The sequence below is a fragment of the Passer domesticus genome, chromosome 2 (assembly GCF_036417665.1).
Source record: "Passer domesticus isolate bPasDom1 chromosome 2, bPasDom1.hap1, whole genome shotgun sequence".
NCBI lineage: Eukaryota > Metazoa > Chordata > Aves > Passeriformes > Passeridae > Passer > Passer domesticus.
Genome location: NC_087475.1, coordinates 76,553,394 through 76,572,815, shown reverse-complemented (window position 1 = coordinate 76,572,815; position 19,422 = coordinate 76,553,394). Strand labels below are relative to the sequence as shown.

Below are 19,422 nucleotides of genomic sequence, written 5' to 3'. Positions count from 1 at the left end.
AGTGGCATCACTGCCCATGGCAGGGGGTTTGGAACTAGATGGTCCCATTCAACCCAAACCATTTTATCATTCTATTCTATGATTCTATGATTAATAGCTCAGTTTTAGAATTTTGTACATTTTTATGTGATTTGAATTTCCACATTTGCTGTCCCTATTGAACTCCCTATTAATTCTCAAATACTAAGGTCAGCCCTTTCTTAAAACTCTGATTTCTCCTACAGGAAGAGGGAAACTTGTCTCTCTAATAAAATTCCATATCCAGATTTTACCATTTTAACACCTTATTGTCTACCAGAAGCTGAGGATTCAGAGATGCAACAAAACAATTTCACTTTAGCATTATTTATGGGATCTTGGAACTCAAAAATCTTTTTCATTTGTCCGATCTGAATTATCAAGTAGAAAACATTAAGAAATTGATGCCTAAGATATCTGCAACAGAAAGCATCTGAGTAGTAACAGCAAGGCTGATTTCAGTTTTGGAATTTTTGTTAGCAAGTTATCCTGAAATCAGGATATTCTTTGACCCTGAAGAATGAAACCTAAGGCTCAGTGGAAACTGACAGGTGGACTTCATTAACAAAGAAGTCAGTGTTGGATGAGATCTGGCTGAATTTAAGTTAATCTTAAGGCAACATTTCCATTCTCTCTCAAGTACTGTACTGATTTCCTTCTAAAAGCCTCAGAGTAAAGACATGGGTGCTGTCTCATAGCTCACAGTATGATTCTTCATGGATGAACTGGACTATCTGAAAAAGCAGGTGATCTTGTCCTAAACTTGTTTCAGGTAGAGAAGTAAGTGCATTCTACTACTCTAACTGGTGAATCTGTGCCTCCAGATATTCTAAAATGATGTCCTACAGGTCGTTGCTCAGAACTGATTTGACTAACAAGCAGCCAGTTTTCAAAACAAATATCTTGATGTGTATTTACTGGAAGTTAGTAAAAAACCTGAGATATAAGTGAACTATTCAAGCTTTTCCCACTTCTTAGAAGTGAGATTAATTGCTTTATCTCGTAATTTAATGATGAGAACTCAGGAAAAATGTGGGGCAATCTCAAGGATTTTAAAGTGGTCTTTGATTATGAAACTTAAATTGTTGTAATGTGAATATTCATCTCAGTTGGAGATGAGAGTTTTATGAGAACTGGAATGCTTTTGAAAGAAAATGAATTCATGAATGAGTACAGGAAGTTTTTACAAATAGTCAACTTCAGGTTAAATGAGAAGTTAAACACAAGAAAGAAATACCTAATCTGTATTTACTGTGGGAATATTATTGCCTAAGACTCTAATCGTAGAAATCATTCTCAAAAGCCTGCTGATAACCTATGTTTCAGAATATGGCAGTCTGGATTTTTGGAATATGTTCTGGAGCTCTATTTTCCATATTTCTTTTAAAAATGTCTCAGTTTTTGGAGTAACCACCAGTTTTCTAGAGCTCTTGAAATGCATTCAATGTTTCAGAAATACGTACAGATCAGAAAGGTAGCTTCCAAAATGGTTACTTTATGGGATTTTTTAAAAATGTAACATAGATGAATTTCTTCTTCCAGACACTTGCAACATCACAAGGCAATATACTAGAAAATAAGGATCTGATTGAATCTTTGAATCAAACTAAAGCAAGCAGTGCACTCATCCAAGAATCACTGGCTGAATCTTTCAGACTTCAGAGCTTCCTTGATAAGGTAGAAGAATATTTTAATCTTTTAAGTACTGTTTTTCCCCTACTAAAAATGATAATCTTTTACCTAGATTTGATACATACATCCATGGGGTTATAGGATGAGTAACATATTATATTAGTTCTTTTTGGGTAAATGATATTTTGGATATGCAAGTACATGCAGTATTTTCAGTAATTAAAATGCTTTGTTTTGTATATGCTGAGTAGTTACACAGTTTGAAGTCTGCCAGTTTGAATTAAAGGAATTTTGGCAAGTAATGGGTTTTGACTTTATTTTTGCCATCCACTATTGCAAACATTATAGTTCATATGGGTGTTTTTGCTTAATATGCCCCTTGCTACTGGGAAAGTTTAGACCATTGTTGATGCTATTAATCTGACATCCTGTTTTTGTGACAGATTGCAGAGTTTTCTTCTGTGTTCTATTTGTTTAGTTTAAAATTTCCCATTGAATTTTGGGATGTGTTCTGTGGTGGAAAAGACCTTAATGCTCTAGGGAATAATTTCCAACATGTTCTTCATAATTTAAAGGATTTTTTGCTAAAAACTTTTTTCTTCCAATTTTGAAATCTCAGGACAGTGTTGAAGTCTGTCGTGCTGATCCCTCAGTTTGAAGGCTTGGAAAGGATTCACTTTTCTAAATCAGTGGGAGTCATAGGAATATTTTCTTGGTGGGCTGAGTAAATGTTTATCCAGTAATCAGTAGGTGGCAGTAATGCACCTGGCTTTTTAATGTGTGCTGTTTTTCTCCACAGGAGAGGGATGCCTATCTCCCTTTGGCTGAGAGTGCTAGCAAGATGTACTTCATTATCTCTGACTTGTCCAAAATTAATAATATGTACCGCTTTAGTTTGGCGGCGTTCCTGCGGCTTTTCCAAAGGGCTCTGCAAAGCGAGCAGGTATTTGCTCTTCTCCTGAAGCTGCAGAAGAGTCCATCTGCTTTGATCCTTAGAATTTATTAGTCACTCTGGACATTTAAAAAAAAAACAAACTAGAAAAACTGATGATGAAGTGTATAATAAGTAGTGATGCTGACCTGTTGTGCTTTAGATGTTCAGAATACAGGCACGTGGACTTCTAAATTATGTTGTATATAAATCACAGAATTTCTCTACCATCTGAAAACAAAGTAACTCTTTCTGATTTCAGGCTTGTTATTTGTCTACGGTGATTTAGGAAAACAAAGGCTGATTATAAGTTTACTGAAGGCTTTATTTAAATAAATTCATGATTTAAAATGCTAATAAAGCTAATTTTATCAGCAAGGGGTAGAATAAGGAAATACCTCTATTTCTACATGGTTCATTTACCCGAAGGAAGGTCATAACTTTATCTACTTTTTTTACAGTTTGTAAGCATGCCTGCAGCTTGTCCTGTTTAAAATGTATTTTTTATTCTTCTGTATTCTTAGGCCAGTATATTCTTATTGTAGCAAATAATGGATTTATCTATTGTCACCTCACTCCTTAGATCAAAATACCCATGCTGAGTAATAGTGCATTTTCTTTTTATTAAGCATCTCCAAAATCCTTCATATTTCTCTTTGTTTTTACTTAGAAAGTCATTCACCAGCCTTTCATCGTGTTTCCTTTCGATTCCCCTTTGTTCTGGCATCTGTGATTACAGCTCTCCTTCAGCTCCAGTCATTACTAGGAACACAGTTCTGACTATGTGAACTGGCCCTCTTTGAAGTTCCTATTACTTCTTTTTCACAACATGATGTTTTAGCTTCTTGTTCTTGTTCTCACACTCCTTCATAATTTTTTTTTTGCCTATAATGTTACCTATTTAAAGCTCAGCTTCTGGTTTTGCCATCATTGCTTGCCTTTTTTCCTTCTCTATCCAATTTTTCATGCCACAAAATCTAGTAGACATGGGAAAGGTATTAGGCAAATCAATTACACAACTGCCCTTCTTAAACTCGTCTCTTCAAATTCCAGCATGGTAGAAAGGAAGTCATACTACCTCTAACACACTCCCTACCCCCCAGTTCCTTTCTTCTTTTGTCCTGTCTTTCAAATTTTTCCCTGTTAGAATTAGTCTTTCAATCTATGAGCTTTGAAGGACAGTGTACACTTACTATTTTTTACAATGTTCCTTCCAGTTGGGCCAAATTTGACCAGAAGTTTAATAACTGCACTTAAGATCAACATACTTGTTTAGTAGTATTAAATATAGTAATTCAGTTAATAAGCAATTTTTATCAAGTGAAAATGATGAGATTTTAATGATACTAATGTTAGGAGAAGGAAATGTACTCTCATTCTTAATGTATTTCTCCTTATATGCAAAGTTATATCATGTTCATAGTCAAAACATTCAATAAATTTCTTAATACTTCAGCGTGAATGTCCCATTTAATCATTGATAGCTGCAGATGAATTTAATATGGTTTTAGAACTAGTAAAGTAACATGTAAAGTCCAGATTATTTGTGTTATTTTGCTGAAATTTACAAAGTATGTGGAAAGTTTTTTACTTCCACAGGAATTTTTGAAATCTGAAATTTCTTTTTTAGGATTCAGGTAATACTGAGGAAAGAATCAAGTTGCTTATTGACTCATTGAAACATACAGTGTATGAATATGTTTGTCGTTGTTTGTTTAAGGTAAGATTGTATTTTTTCTGGCTTTTATACAGTGCACTGGGTTTGAAAGTTTTCTTTCAGCAGCTCATACTTGATCTATTTCGAATAAGCAGTATTGTGTAATAGATGCAAAACATTACACTATTAGTAATTAACATGCTAAATGCAGACTTAAAATCAGTGTATGACCAAATTAATATTGCTGATGCACCATTCTCCACAGAGCTCTACCTCTCTGCCTCATTCTGGCTTCAGAGTCAGTCATGGGCTTTGCAGTCTTCTGAGCACTCATTTTCTGTTTGCTTTTATTCCTTGCATTCCTAAAGATATGGTTTTGTGTGATTATTTGGCAGTTTTTCTTGTATTTTTGTTTTTTTTTTTTTTTTTTTTTTTTTAAAGAAACAGAAGTGGGTTTGTTGAAAATGTTGAAAACTGTAAAATTGAAAGATGTTGAAAATTGTACACCACCTCCTACGCCTGTCCCCCAGTCTAGCAATGCTATATTGAGGGGTAGCATTTCTTTCTAAGGAGTTTTGTTTATCAAAGCCCAAGTGGATTCTCATGAAATAGTCTCATAATAATTAATGTTTGTCTTGAAGTCATAAGTATGTGAAGCCTTCCGCTAAGTTATTACACCTTGTGAATGTGGAAGGCAGCAATTTTTATATGTAAGAAAAAAGTAGAGAGTTCAAATGCAAGACAGAGGAGAGATTTCTAGTAGGAAAGATTTTAAGTGTAATCAGACTAGAGCTTAGAAAATACTGAAAATGTGTTAACTGTGCAGCTTCAAACTAATGGTTCCTCCAGTTTACTATTGTGTTCTAATATTTGTGGACAGCACAAATAAACTCTTCACACCATCCACAATTCACTGCTAATTCTGCCTTTTATCCATGAAAATTTGTAAGGACTGCTGTGACACTGAGGCTTTACTAGTGTCTTCATAAATGCTATAGCTGATACGACTTCATTCCCTTTGGAGGATGCTGGAATCAAGAAGAAGGATTTTGTCTGTCTGTGGATATTATTTATGTGCACATAGGCTTCATTAATGCTGCTAAATGACGTGGTGCCAAGAAATTTTACTGAGTGCTTGAACTGGCCCATCTTTCCTCTCTAATTTGCCAGAGCTGCTTTGGTCTAGGCTACTTAGTGTTCTAAATAATTCTCGTTCAAATTTTGGATACTAGATCATCCAGGGAGCAGCCTAATATGCAGTTGTGTTATGGATTTGCTTGCAGACCTTGTCTGAGAAGATGAAAAAGTTAAATGGTGTGGTTTGTTCTCAATGTCATATGATGTTCATATTTATCAATAAAATGAGAACTTCAGTGCCTTGCAAAACTTGATTCTAATTCCTAGTAGGGGCCTCATTACCTTTCACTTTGCAGCCCACTTTAAGTTAGTTTTTGTCTCTAACTTGCAAAGGGATGTAGCAAATTTGCATTATGATATATGTCACTAAGTCATTATTATGGAATTGGAAGTGTTTTTTAAAAGAAATGTTACTTTTAAATAGAACTTTTCCTGAGTATATAAATACACTTTTACTGTTTTTATTTCAGGCTGATCAGCTGATGTTTGCACTACATTTTGTACGAGGAATGCACCCTGAGCTTTTTCAAGAGAATGTAAGTGCTAAAGAAGAAAATGCCCAAGTATTTTACTCAAATTTATTATGAAGAGTAAATAAGCAGATAAAAAGTTTTTGTCAGTAAGTGTAGGACTTAGTTGTAGTTTTCTGTAGTGTAGTCAGATTAATCCTATAAAGTCTGCCTGCAGTGAATCAGTATGCATAATTGACTTAACACAATTGGTTAAACGTGGCTGATTATCCTGAGTCAAGGCACATTTAATTATCTAAAGTACCTCCATGAAATGAAGAGACAAATCTATGGCTTTCTGTACTAGAAGCTGGAGATGAGAAGGGACATCAAATGGTAGTAGATGTCAGTTCAATAGAGGAGAGTCCATTATAGAGGTAAAAATCAGATAATATATTTGAAGGAAGTAAACGTGATTATATGAAATTATTGAAACTTGATTATATGAAATATGTGAACTTAAGGTACAAGGTTCAAAAAATCTTTGGAGTCCTCAGATGAAGGAGTTGTTTCATGGTAAACATATGGATTGACAAAGTGAAATCCCAGTTTTTCAGCAATGATGTGGCCTCATAGAAATAACTCATCTTCTTAGCAGAAGTTTATCTTGGCTGCTCTTCATTATCCAAGGTTTGCTATTTGATATTTATTATTTGATTTGAGCTTCTGAAAATATCTTGCTTTATCTTTCTTGAGTTTCTAAAGTCATGAAGGCAGCAACCTGCAAATAGTTTTCTGACTAAATTAAGTCCTGGCTTCGTGTTTATAAAGTACAGCCTTAAGTGTTGGTTTCTTTTGTTCAGCATGCATTTCCATCAACTATTATAGCTCTTAGACAGCTTAATCTAGGTCATATATAATGCATATTTCTACAGTATCTGAATACTGAAGAGAGAGAACAGGCAAATAGTATCAATAATTTTTTTACTTCTCTGAAAGGTAAAAGTTATTTTCATTAAATTGTTAAGAGAAGTGTGCTTGTACAAAATATTTAGTGAAGAAAATGAAGCTGAAGTGGTTATTCTTTAAAAATTATTTCTTCTAAAGCTTTTAATATGATGAGACTAGGAATTGCTTAATATGCTGCTAAAGAATTTAGTATTCTAAGTCCCTGTCCCAAAATAATTGAACCTTCTGCACTTAAATATTTTTTTGCATAGCGATATGGAATTTATAGTACAACTTCAACAATATTCTATAGAATGCCTTGGTTCTCAGTAGGGACATTCTCTTTCTGAATCAATATGTATAGATTTTTCTGAGGTAGTTTTATATTCCCTGTATATTGTACTTCTTCTTTTCTTCATAACACTATTGCACAAACCAAAAAATACTCCATGCATTTTTGTGTGCACAAGCATTTTCTTTGTAACTGGGAGATGAGCATCAAGTTTGTAGCTGAAAGAGTGAGTTGTTTCAAGACACAGTGAGACTGATGGGTGCAAAGAACTATGCTGGGGTTTGTATCATCAGTATTACTCTTAGTTAATTAACTTCTAAATTTTTAATGTTACTATTGTCTTTAATAAAAAAATCTTCATTATAGAATATAGAAATTATTTATGGAAAATTTCACTTATGAAAGAATTTTTGGTCTGTTTCTTGCCACTTCCAAATACAGGATTATGTCATTTCTAGTGGTTTTAAATACTTGCCTAATCTGGTTTAAAATTATTTAAAATTGTCTTCCTGGATACATATACAAAGTCTAAAAGTTTTAATCATACATAAATTCAATCATGCTTTCTATAGTTATCTGTTCTGTGTGGGCTGCTGATGTCCCACCAGGCTGGATGTGTGTCCTTGCCAGCCACATTTGTTGTTTCCTGATAGTCTGTAGATGAGCAGTCTGGGTAGGAACTGTGGGTGCTGAGAAAGTATAGAACTTCCCCTTTGCTTCTTTTTCTTATAAAGCACTACAGCCACTTAGCTTGGATTCTGCAAAAGGAATTACATTCTGGTAGCATCATCTACCATTTAAAAATGTCTTGAAACTCTTTCAGAATCTAGCATTTAATTTGTTTATCTTCCTGCTCTGCCTACATGCTACTACATATTAATCTTAGTTCTTAAAGGTGTCTTGTGACTTATCTGAGTTGTTCATTTATTCCATCCAGGAATGGGAGACTTTTACAGGTGTGATCATTGGAGACACCATCAGAAAATCAGTAAGCTACATTTATTTTCGTATTTTGAAATAAGGAATACTTACTTTAATCCTGACAAGTTAAAGTTTTATTCTTACCATGTTGTTTAATTAATTGTGTTCATACATTAAAGAAAAAAGTACTTTTCACATAGTAATATAAAGGTATAAATTTATTAGAGAATTTTTGAATATGGCAAGTAGCTTTTTAATTTGAATATCTTTTTGCCTTTGTTTTCTTTTTTTTTCCTATGATCAGGATGGCAATTTGAAATTGCATGTTTGAGGAGGTTTTCAGCCCTCTTCTCTAATTAAAATCAGTATTTCTGAATCCCTCCTCCCAGAGTCATGTATGAGTTGTACTTTTTGTAGTTTTTCTCATGCATCTGGTTGCTAAAATGATCCTTGAAATGCAGTTTCTCTAGCCATTAGAAGGCTCAACTGCAGGCTTTGCATTTCAGTGTGACTGCAGAGGTCCCCCTTTATGTGTCTGGAGTCACTGTAATTCAATTAAATGTCTGTGAGCTGAGTGTTTGTCAAGTATTTCTTGCTGTAGGCCATTTTCAAGGAATGTGAGATCCGATTGTATGATGGAATTTAATACCAGTCTTACCTCTACCCTACCTAAGGCACAATCCACAGGTTTTGGAAGGATTGTGCTTGTGTGCCCTTCAGCCCAAATGAAATGTATACTGCAGATTCATGTCAAATTTATTTCTACAATCGCTTCCAAATTTCTTAGTTTTGTTCTTTCTCAGACTTTGTTACTCATGGCTGAGATACTCTTTCACAAGAAAGCTTCTGTTTTTCTCTGCTGAGCATTTCAAATTACTCTTAAAGTTGCTCACTCCTTGAAAGATCCAAATACATTTCCATTCAGGGACTCCTCAGACTAGTTAATGTGTACTGAGAGATCTTTTAATAACAGCTGATATAGTGAATACAGAAATTCCACTGGAGCTTAAGCAGTGTTGTTCATCCTTAGAACTTCCTCCATGCCAGACATCTAAAGAGCAGAAAAATAGAGCTATGGCCAGATTACCAGTGCAGAGATGTTCAGAAATGGTGTTTTGCTCTTTGTGTGAAGAACCATCTTCATAATTGCAAATATGTGCAATGGAGTTGTTTTTTTGAAGCCAGTTTCTCAGAGTGCCTATGCTGACAGCCAATCATTTGTGTCACTTGTTTTTAGTAAAAAAATTAGTTAGAATTGAGTGTGTCATAAGGATGCTCTAAATGGGTAAAGTATTTTCAGGCTAAAGTAGCTAAGCAAGTGTTAATGTGAACAGTATGTCTCATATTAAAATGTTTTGGTATCTTTTTTTGTTATACCATTTATGAATTTAGCAAAAGGTCACAGAAAGATTTCTGTTGTGAATGTAATTAAAAAACATGGGTTTCACAGTCTTATTACTGAATATAGTGTTTCATAAAAGATTGTGTAGCTTACATGTGTGATATAACTTGCTTCCTTAAGGATTCACAAAGAAGCGCTCGTGACCAGGTTCCCTCTTGGATAGAACAGGATCGAGTCTGGGCAGTAGCATCTTTGAAGGTATACATCATGTGGTCTCTTGAATTTGAATTTAAATTTAAAGAACTTTGGTTTTGGCAGATGGCAATTTGGACTTGAATACTCAGGTATGTGTTTGTCAGGTCAAAAGATTTTGTTGTTTTAAGCTGTTTATTCTATCTTCCAGAAACTGTGGCTTAATATATAGTCACCTAAAAAAACCAAAGGTGTTTTTTGTTTTTATTTTAATCTCATTTTTCTGAGCCTTTTTCATGAACATTTCTACCCCATCTATAATGAATTTCAATGCATGTGAGTGAACCTGTCATCTTACTGAGATTAGAAAATACTGCAAATCTATCCGAGTTCTACAATTTTTATAGCTAGGATAATAGAAGAAAAATTACAAACAATATTCAGTTGTAGATTTCACTAGTGTAATGACTTTCACAAATAATTTTGTACTAAAAGTCATAAACTGTTCAGAAATTAATATTCTCCTCATCAGATTTCTCTGTACATCTTTATAGGTGTTTTAGAGTTTGTGATTGCTCAGACTGAACTAAAACAAAAACTCTTCCTTGCATTGGTCAATGTTAAAGTCCTTTGATCCTGAAGGGAACTAAAGGAAAATATTAGTCCTGAAATTGTCTTAGCCTCTTCTCCTCCTGCATGTAGCTCAGCTGCAAGGAAAAAAACCTTGACTGTTCTTTGGCAAAGACTTCTTTTGCTTAACCTAAAGTTCACTATTTAATTTCTCTTCAACCAGGAATCAGGAACAATCACAATAATGGTGTGGCAAGCATAGTAGTTAGAAGTTTAAACAAATAAACAGAAATTGAGTAACTGAATGAATCAGTAGCATGCTCTGATAGCAAACCATTACTGATAGCAGATAGCAGATCATATTTAGAGGAAAGGGCTTAAAGGTAAAGCCCAAAGTTTAAAATCAAAGAACCTTAAGGTTTAAAACTAAAATTATAATACAAATATAGATTTAGTCTTTCCAGGGAATAGGTAAACAAGTGGTTAATTTTAAAATGTACTCTTTTCTTCTCTAACTCCAAGGATAAAATTGAATTTTGTGATTTGCACAGTAGTGGTTGTAGTCATATTTGGAAATAAATGAAAATATACAATGCCCAAATGGCTGTTCTTCTTTACAGTTAAATCGACACTATTTGTTTTATAGGTTTCTCTCCCAGGTCTCTATCAGACACTTTGCTTTGAAGATGAAAGTCTGTGGCGCACTTTTTCTCAGAGCTCTGTATGTGAACAAGACTTTCCATCTCCTGTTGTAAAAAGAATTTCGTTGTTTCAGCAGGTAATCTTTCGATTCGTAATATTAATTATGAGTTCAGTAGTGAAAGTAAATTTTACATACAGGCCTGGTTGAATTATAAGCAGTGACAGTATCTACACTGTCCTGCAGTTTAACTAATTTTCTTAATCTGAGAATTCTATATTTTTTTTACTGTAGTGCATATTATTTCTCTGTCATCTGAGTCTTTTTAGTGTTGATATATTAGCTGCAACTGAGTACACCCTCTAAGGTAACAAGTTCTTTAGAAATATGCACAGAATTAATTTTATGATTAGGTATTAAAATTCTTTCATGGTTGCTTTGTTACTGCTGGATGTGTCAGCTTGTTGAGCATCTTACTTAACTGAATGTGCAAACTCACACATCTGACAGAAAATACAGTAACAGCCTCTGCTTCTATAGAATAGAAGAAATGAAAAATGACTTCTGAAAATCTGGTGATAAAGAGCACACCAATAATATGGGGAAAGCTAGTTCCTTCTTCAACCTGAGAGTTGCTTTCCACTGGAAAAGAAAAATATAGTCACTTCTGTGTTTATGAAAAAAAGATGTTGTTAATTACTTTCAAATGATGCTGTAATTTTTCTTTTGAAGTTACTTTACATGAAAACATCCAGAGAAAGGATGGGGTGTTAGACAATGTAGTTCCATGTTGATTGGAACTACAATCCGTAGTTCCATAGCTATTGTCTCTTTGGAGTTTTCTGTGGAAGAGGAAAATTTCTGCAATAGCATGCATACAATTTAGGAGCAAACCATTTTGGAAAGGAATTTGTCTGAGTCATATGTAATTCAATGAAATGCTGAAGACCACTTCTTATGTGTGCAGTGTGTTGTCACAAAATGTCTGCATTTACAGGAAAGTAAATCTGGAATGTTCAGTGCATCTTGTTTCTTGTACAGAAAGTATTAAGAATTTTCTGTTTATCAAATATATTGAAACTACATTTTTAGATTGATGTGCTGCTCATAAATTAGTTTGAACTGAAACCAGAAATATTTCTGTTTCAAGTAAGACATTGTTGCCTATATATGTGCACAGAATTTAGATACTAGTATAAAGCTAAGTGTGCTTTCTGTCATTCTAGCTACCCACATAGCTACTTTCCTTCTAAAATATTGTAGAAAAGTTTGTAGCTTACAAGTAGACATTAGGTATAGATCTATCTTCTGATTCTATTGATAGAACAAACTACATACAAAAGAACAATTACAGTTGATGATCTTGAAAAGGAATGATCATTTAGCTCTATATATTCAGAGAAAATAACTTGGTTCTGAAGATGAATTCAAAGAATTCATCCCTTTCATCCTTTCATCATTCATCCATCCTGCATTTTAAATTATCACTATACACTTTTATCAACTCATCTCTGCTGAACATATTTTATTTTAAGGTACTTGTGGTCCAGGCTGTCAGACCAGACAGACTACAGAGTGCCATGGCTCTTTTTGCGTGTAAAACCCTAGGTAAGTTAAATTTTCACCAGGGTATTTCTGCACAACAATTACATGGCATTTTTAGTCCTATGTTTCTCTTTTATATTATAGTTCTTATGGAATTCCTAAGTTTTAGCATATGAAAATATGCTGTATGTGGTTTGCTGATTTTGTTCTTGTAAAATATTCTTAAAAGTGCATTTAAAATCGCTTGATTTATTATGTACAGTGATTGAAAATATAATAAAAAGATCTGTCAAATTCTTTTAATTAATTCTTGAACACTTGAGTAATCAAGAAAGGAAGATAACTGGTTTTCTCAAAGTTTTGCACTGCATCAATCTCCTTAAGACTCAGATTTTCCATAAATATTATTTTATGTAATTTACCATTTAAAGACCATTAGGTTTGAGATTTTATAAATTGAGTCTCAAAAGAGTATTTCATATCAATCATTTTTGTAGAACTCTTGGTCTGTAATACTTTTTACTGTCTGTTTAAAAATACAAATTATTTAGAGAGTGGTTCATTGCTACAGTTGTCTATTTATCCTAGTCAGTCAGTTTTCTCTCTCAAGTCTATTATATCCAAAGTTTGAAACCTGTATGCCAAATAATCTTAATATTGCGGTACAGCACACAAAAACCTTCCTTCAGTTATTAGCAGTTTTGAGTGTCTCATCGGGGTGAACACTGTAAGTTTTAAGTCACTTTATCTTACTCCCTTATGCTGTCTGTGGACATTATTTGTTGCTTAAAATTGGCTCCATATCTGTCAGCCAGACTGGGATTTTCAGCATTAAGGTATAGCTTATCTGTCAAACATTATTAATAGATAGAGAGGTTATGTTGGTCATGGTGACATGGCCCATGCTGACAATGTCCCTGCCTGCTGGACTCAAATGACAAAAGTGATCTGCGGTGTGTGTGGCTCAAAATCCACAGAGACCTGAATGCAGAGTAAATTTATTTGCTTGCTTACTCTCTTCCAAATCTTAATGCATTACATAAATTACTTGTGTTGGGGCTGGTTCCTTGGAGGAATGCTGCACAAGGGAATGCTTTTGGTGAGTGAAGCTGCAGCCTCACCAAGGAAAGCAGAATACCATTGATTCCATTTGGGTTTTCAAAACCAGTAAATCATCCACAGATCACCCACAGATTTTTCATGTGTGTCAGTGAGATCGGCGAAATCCTGATTATCACTTTCTAACCAATAAAAAATGTCATGCTCGTATGAATATTTTTTCATAGTTTTTTTTCTGCCTTGTCTTTTTGAGTGTCCTTGCCCTGAAACAAACAAACTGTTTCACATAGTTCTAAAGGAAGCCATTAAGTTTCTAATATTGTTTGGCGGCTTTCCTGTGAGAAAAAATGAATTCCAAAAGAGATGTATATCTTACAAGAAAGCCTTTCAATTATGTTTTATCCAGACATTTTTTTTCCTTTTCTCACTTTTTACCTATTTTTTGAAATTTATGGATGAAGAGGGAGTAAAATAATTTCTTTTGAGGATAATGTTAATAAGAATTTTCTATGAATGTATTTTGTAACACCTGAAGCATGCTTTTTTTCTTTATTTTACATGCTATACAGAAATGCACCATAGTAACAGCCTTCCAGTGCACAAGAAAGCTGGAGGTGGACTTCTTACAAGACCATGTAGTAACAGGACAAGGGGGAACAACTTCAAACTGAAAGAGAGTAGATTTAGATTGCTATTAGGATGAAGTTCTTTCCTTTGAGAGTAGTGAAGCACTGGAACAGATTGTCCGGAGAAACTGGGGATGCCCCATCCCTGGAAGCATTCAAGGCCAGGCTAGATAGGGCCCTGAGCAACTTGGTCTAGTGGAAAGTACCCCTGCCCATGGTGGGCGATTGGAACCAGATGATCTTTGAGGTACCAATACAAACTGTTTCATGATTCTATGGTACAAATTATCATTGCATTGCTCTGTGTGCAACATACAATAGCTCAAGTCTGAAAACAGGCTGCATCCTCAAGGAAGTGTGTATTGCATCTTTTAGTAGTTGTGGCATAGATGTCACTGATTTGGGCTCTTCTGTCTTACTGTATGTTGTGATTTTCTGTTGCACCCAATGCTTCACTGGTTAAATGCTGGTCTAAAGATGCATGAAAATATGTGGTTAACACTGTTTAATTTATTTTACACTTATACATGTATTATCGGCCTTTACTAGGTCAACATTCTAGGCATTTAAGTTGTATATTAAAACAAATAACATGTTTAAGATTTAAGTAATCATAGTACCGAGATCAGTGTAAGTTGAATAATTAAGGCTCTCAAGGGAATAAAGAGAGAAGTTCTGCTTGTGGACATACACACTGCAATTACTTTTAGCAAATGGCATAACTTCTCATTCCACTCCTCTCTTTTTGTATGTTTTCCTCAAGACTACACTCTAAATAAAGACTGTAATTTGTCAAGCTGGAAATCCAGAAATACTTTTCTTCTCAATATGGGGTGCCTTATACCTACCTGCATGTTGTAATGATATTTTCTTCATTTTAAAACTGGTTTTATGGTGTCTGCTGAGCAGAACTCTCAAACCAGATGAACTCTAGAGTGGATAATGAAGCACTCCATCATGTGTAGTCACTTTATTTCCATAATAATTCTAATTCTAATTATAGGAATAAAAGAATTATCTCCATCACCTCTGAATATGAAACGTCTGTATAAAGAGACACTGGAAATTGAGCCCATCTTGATAATAATTTCTCCTGGTGCTGATCCTTCTCAAGAATTACAGGAACTTGCCAGTGTTGAAAGAAATACTGAGTGCTACCATCAGGTCAGTCTTAGATAAGTGTGGTGATTAAAAAACACAATGTGTAAAATTTTGCTGTGGAAATATCTGTTTTACTTTGTTTTCCAAGGAAGTTAGTAAGTAAAATCATTATTGGTGTCTGTGGTGTTTTCTCGTTCCTACCTGTCTTGATACTTATTTCACATTCCACTGGCAAAATGGGCTGGAGAAGAGACACACAATTAGTCATGCTCACAGAAGCAGAATCCAAACAAGAGACGTTCCTCCAGTGTGGAGAAGGAAAAATGAGAAGATGGATGGAAAAGAACAAAAGAGGCTGAGAATTGTTATACATGCTGCAGCATTATCTTTTTTGGTGTGGAGTAATTGAAACAAACAAAACCCACTAAAAACTAGACTTCATCATTTCCTCTGCTTATAGGACTTGCACACTTCTTTCTTCAATAGAAAACACAAGTCAGGTGTTCAGTGTTTTTTTTAATACTTAGGTATTTTATAAAATTCTGTAAAATATTTTGAGAAATTTTACATCCTTGAAGGGTTTCTAAGAATGCACTGGACAAAGCTCTGAGCTCCTGATTTAATCTTTCATACCTGGCCCTACTTCGAGCAGGAGATTGGACTAGATACCTCCCAGGATCCATTCCAATTCAAATTATTATATGAATCAAGAGGTTTCGTGATATTCCCAATACACAGTACCAATATACTTTATAACTTTCTCAAAAATATTATTTCCTTCTGTCATTTGACATATTAAGAAGAGGAAAGTTGTTATCTAGCTGATAACTGGTTAGCATAGAAATGGAAAATGTCAAGTTTAATGTTGCTTTTAAATAGTCCTTGAAATTGTTCCTTTACTGGAACATAAACTGATATAATATATTTTTCCCATCAAACTGTAAATATTTAGATCCTACTGCTATCTTATCTAGCTGTGAACATTGCAGAACACATATTTCTTACTCTGCCACATGGACTTTCATATTTATCTCTAAATATCTTTTATATGTTAGGCTTTAAAAATGTGGCATAGTATGGTGTTCAATTAAGGATTGGGACTCAAATCACCTGAAAGTTGTTACACTAATGAGAATATTTTTTGTTATTTTTTTCCTACACTTTCTCATGTAATTTGAATAGAACATAAAATATAGAATTTTCTTCTCTCTTGATATATTTCTCACATGGGATAAAGAACAGAGTGCTAAATTTGTGCCATCTGCTACTATATTGCTAGTGACCTTCAGCTGTCTTCTTTTGGCTATTTTCAATTCTTTTAAGATATTATGCTCAGTTCTACTTAGTCAGAGAATCATAATGCCAAGAAAAGACTTTTCACATTGGCTAAAACCTCTTTATTTTCAACTTGTTTGTTTCAGGGTTTTTTGTTATCTTTATCTTCCAAATAGATTCTAAGGTAGAACTAATATGGTACTATAAAATGTGAAGAAAGGAGTATATACCAAACTATTAATATATCCCAGCAAAATCGAGTATTTCTCTTCAAAGGAAGTGCTTCTAACTTGTAGTCAAGAGAAACAGTTCTTATTTTGCTCTTATTTTTGCAGTTCTGCAGTAATGCAGTTTAGTCATTGTTATTTAAATTACTTTTTGACTTCCTAGGGAATATGATCACTGTCACCAAGTGATGTATGGTTTTTTCCATTAAAAGACTAGGTAATGTTATTTGTACAGGAACTGGCTAGATAAGTTGCAAAGAAAAACTTGTTTTCCTTAATCTTTTCCTACTTTAGCAACCTATCACATTAGAGAAAATTCTGGTTGTCTTTAGCACTCTTTTTTTTAACGTATGTTAAAAAATTCCTAACTTGAAAACACGATTTTGTATTTGACTGTTAAATAAGGTATGAGAGATTCTTGATACAACTGTGTCTGCCATTTCAGATTGCCATGGGCCAGGGCCAAGCTGACCTGGCTATTCAAACTTTGAGAGAATGTGCTCGGAATGGAGAATGGCTGTGTTTGAAGAACCTGCATCTCGTTACATCTTGGCTTCCTGTATTGGAGAAGGTGAGGGTAAATATATGAAGATTATATGGGAAACAAGACAAAATTAGTATGCAACATTTCAGAAGCATTTCAGGCATTCCATGTTGATGTTTAAAATTGCAGTTTAAAAATACACTTAAGTAATTTTCTCAGTTGTGAATAAGGTGAACTGCTTCAGATCTAAGCAGCTCCCTTCTTTGTGTGAGTGCTTTAATTTTCATACAATGTATGGTACAGTATTTCTACCACCTGAGTGAGCAAATGCTGCAGTTAGGACTGCTGGTATTTTATGGGATACTACCTATATTTTTTCATGAACTATGAATCTATGTATACTTGAATTTAATTTTCCCCCCTTAGTTCTAGGACTTTTTTTTAAGGGTTTTTTTTATTTTGTTTTGTTTGGTTTTGGTGGTTTTTTTTTTTTTTGAAATGCAGACTCAGGCTCAGTCACTAGGAGGTTTTTGCTAATTTGAAATTAAAATGTCTCATATTTTATAGAAGCACAAATTTATGGCATATCAAATCACTAACTTGCTAATTAAAATTGATTTTATATGATATACTTTTCTTGTACATCACCATGAAATCCTCAAAACAAATAAGGTCAGAAGAAAATAATGTAATTTCTTCAACAGTTACTTTCCAATTTTCAATGATTTTTGTGAAGCATAGTCCATGGACATGAGCTTGGAGTCTGTCATTTGTCTCACAGTAACCATGTGGCACATACCTTCAGCATTCCTCTAATCCATTCTGAACAAATGGAAAGGCAAAGCAAGATAACACTGATGTGTGTGTCATGTAGTCTGAACAAGGCAGTCAACAGTAATGAAATGTTTGTAAGCTCCTTGCTGAATATGAAATTTCAGATCTTGTAAGTATTAAAATATGGATTTGTGTCAGGAGGGTCTTGTTCTTTCCACATGAATGTAATACTGAATGTGTTAAACTTCTTCCTGAGCTTAATATAGACTAAGATCTGCTGATGTTTGACTCTGCACATCCCCTTGCCTGTTTTGCATGCCATTAGCAAGTGTGAGACTGTGTAATTCTTACATTTGAACATCCTCTCAAGAGACTGATGCATATTCATAAGTCAGTTCCATCCAGGTACAGAAATTCAGTTCTCCCAGTCTTTGAATATGGACCCAAGTGTACCACAGTGAGGTAGATTGAAAACTGGCCTAATTGTGTTACTCAAAGAGTTGCTTTCAGCATCAAAAAGTCCAGTTGGATGAGCCAGTCATCAGCATTGTGCTCTAGGCATTGATACTGTGGCCAACATTGTTTAACATCCTAATTAGTGAGGTGAATAATGGAACAAAGTGCACCCTCAGCAAACAGAGTTGATAACAAACCTGAGGGAAATGGTTGATGTAACAGATGAGAGTACTTTTATTCAAAAGGACCTTGATAGACTGGAGAAATAGGCTGACAAGAACCTTGTGAAGGTCAGTAAAGGGAGCTGGCAGGTGCTTCCCATGAGAAGGAGTAACTCCAGCCACTCAAACAGTCTGGGAACAAACTGTCTGAAAAACAGCTTGGCAGAAAAGATCTGGGAGTCCTGGTGGGTAAGAAGGGGACCATGAGCCAGCAAAATGACATTGCAGTGAAGACCACTGGCATCCTGGGCATCCTGGGTTTTAGGCAGTGTCGTCAGCAGGTGGAGGAAGGTCGTCCTTCCCCTCAGCACTGGTGAGACACACCTGGAAATCTGTGTCCACTACTTGGCTAGCCAGTGCAAGAGAGACATGGGCATACTGGAGCCACTTCTGTAAAGGGCTGCAAAGGTGATGAAGGAACTGGTGCATGTATCCTACAAAGAGAAACAGAGAGTACTGGGACTATTCAGCCCTGGGAAAGAGAAGCTTCATGGGGAATCGTAGTATTTTGTGTATTGGCTGATGGAAAAGAGTAAAGGAGATGGAGTCAGACCCTTTTCAGTGGTATCCCATGACAGGACAAGAGGCCATGGGCATAAACTAAAATATAGGAAATACTATTTAAATATATGATAAAATTTTTTTAATGTGAGGGTGGTCAAACAACAAAACAGGATGTCTAGAGAAGCTGCTGAGTCTCCATCCTTGGAGATATTGAAAACCTGACTGGCTCCAGGTCTGGGCAACTTGTATCTGGCTCTGCTTTGAGTTGAACTGGGCAGTCTCTGGTGGTTCCTTCAAAGCTTCACGATTCTGTTATACCATGTACCGCTTATAGTTGTAATTTTATTTAAACAGCTGAACAAGTAATGGTTTTTCAGATTATTTCGTTATTAAAAACACTGAAAACAAAATTATAATAATT

At 34.7% G+C, this 19,422-nt stretch overlaps 1 protein-coding gene across 20 annotated transcripts in view; it reads left to right on the top strand.

The window, feature by feature from the left end:
• DYNC2H1 (dynein cytoplasmic 2 heavy chain 1) overlaps window positions 1-19,422 on the top strand; it is a 149,755-nt gene that overhangs the window by 64,988 nt on the left and 65,345 nt on the right. For 17 of the 20 annotated variants that reach the window (XR_010356428.1, XR_010356429.1, XR_010356430.1 and 14 more), the window contains exons 68-77: window positions 1,561-1,695; window positions 2,450-2,593; window positions 4,212-4,301; window positions 5,846-5,911; window positions 8,002-8,052; window positions 9,508-9,585; window positions 10,736-10,867; window positions 12,265-12,337; window positions 14,963-15,123; window positions 17,008-17,133. Coding sequence is in view for 9 of the 20 variants with exons in the window: in XM_064409406.1 (XP_064265476.1) it covers window positions 1,561-1,695; window positions 2,450-2,593; window positions 4,212-4,301; window positions 5,846-5,911; window positions 8,002-8,052; window positions 9,508-9,585; window positions 10,736-10,867; window positions 12,265-12,337; window positions 14,963-15,123; window positions 17,008-17,133 (1,056 nt within the window). In the remaining 11 variants the exon portion in view is untranslated. Of the gene's footprint in view, window positions 1-1,560; window positions 1,697-2,449; window positions 2,594-4,211; window positions 4,302-5,845; window positions 5,912-8,001; window positions 8,053-9,507; window positions 9,672-10,735; window positions 10,871-12,264; window positions 12,338-14,962; window positions 15,124-17,007; window positions 17,134-19,422 lie in introns of those variants that run through there. The other 3 variants (XR_010356437.1, XM_064409415.1, XM_064409414.1) reach the window with 2 other exon arrangements.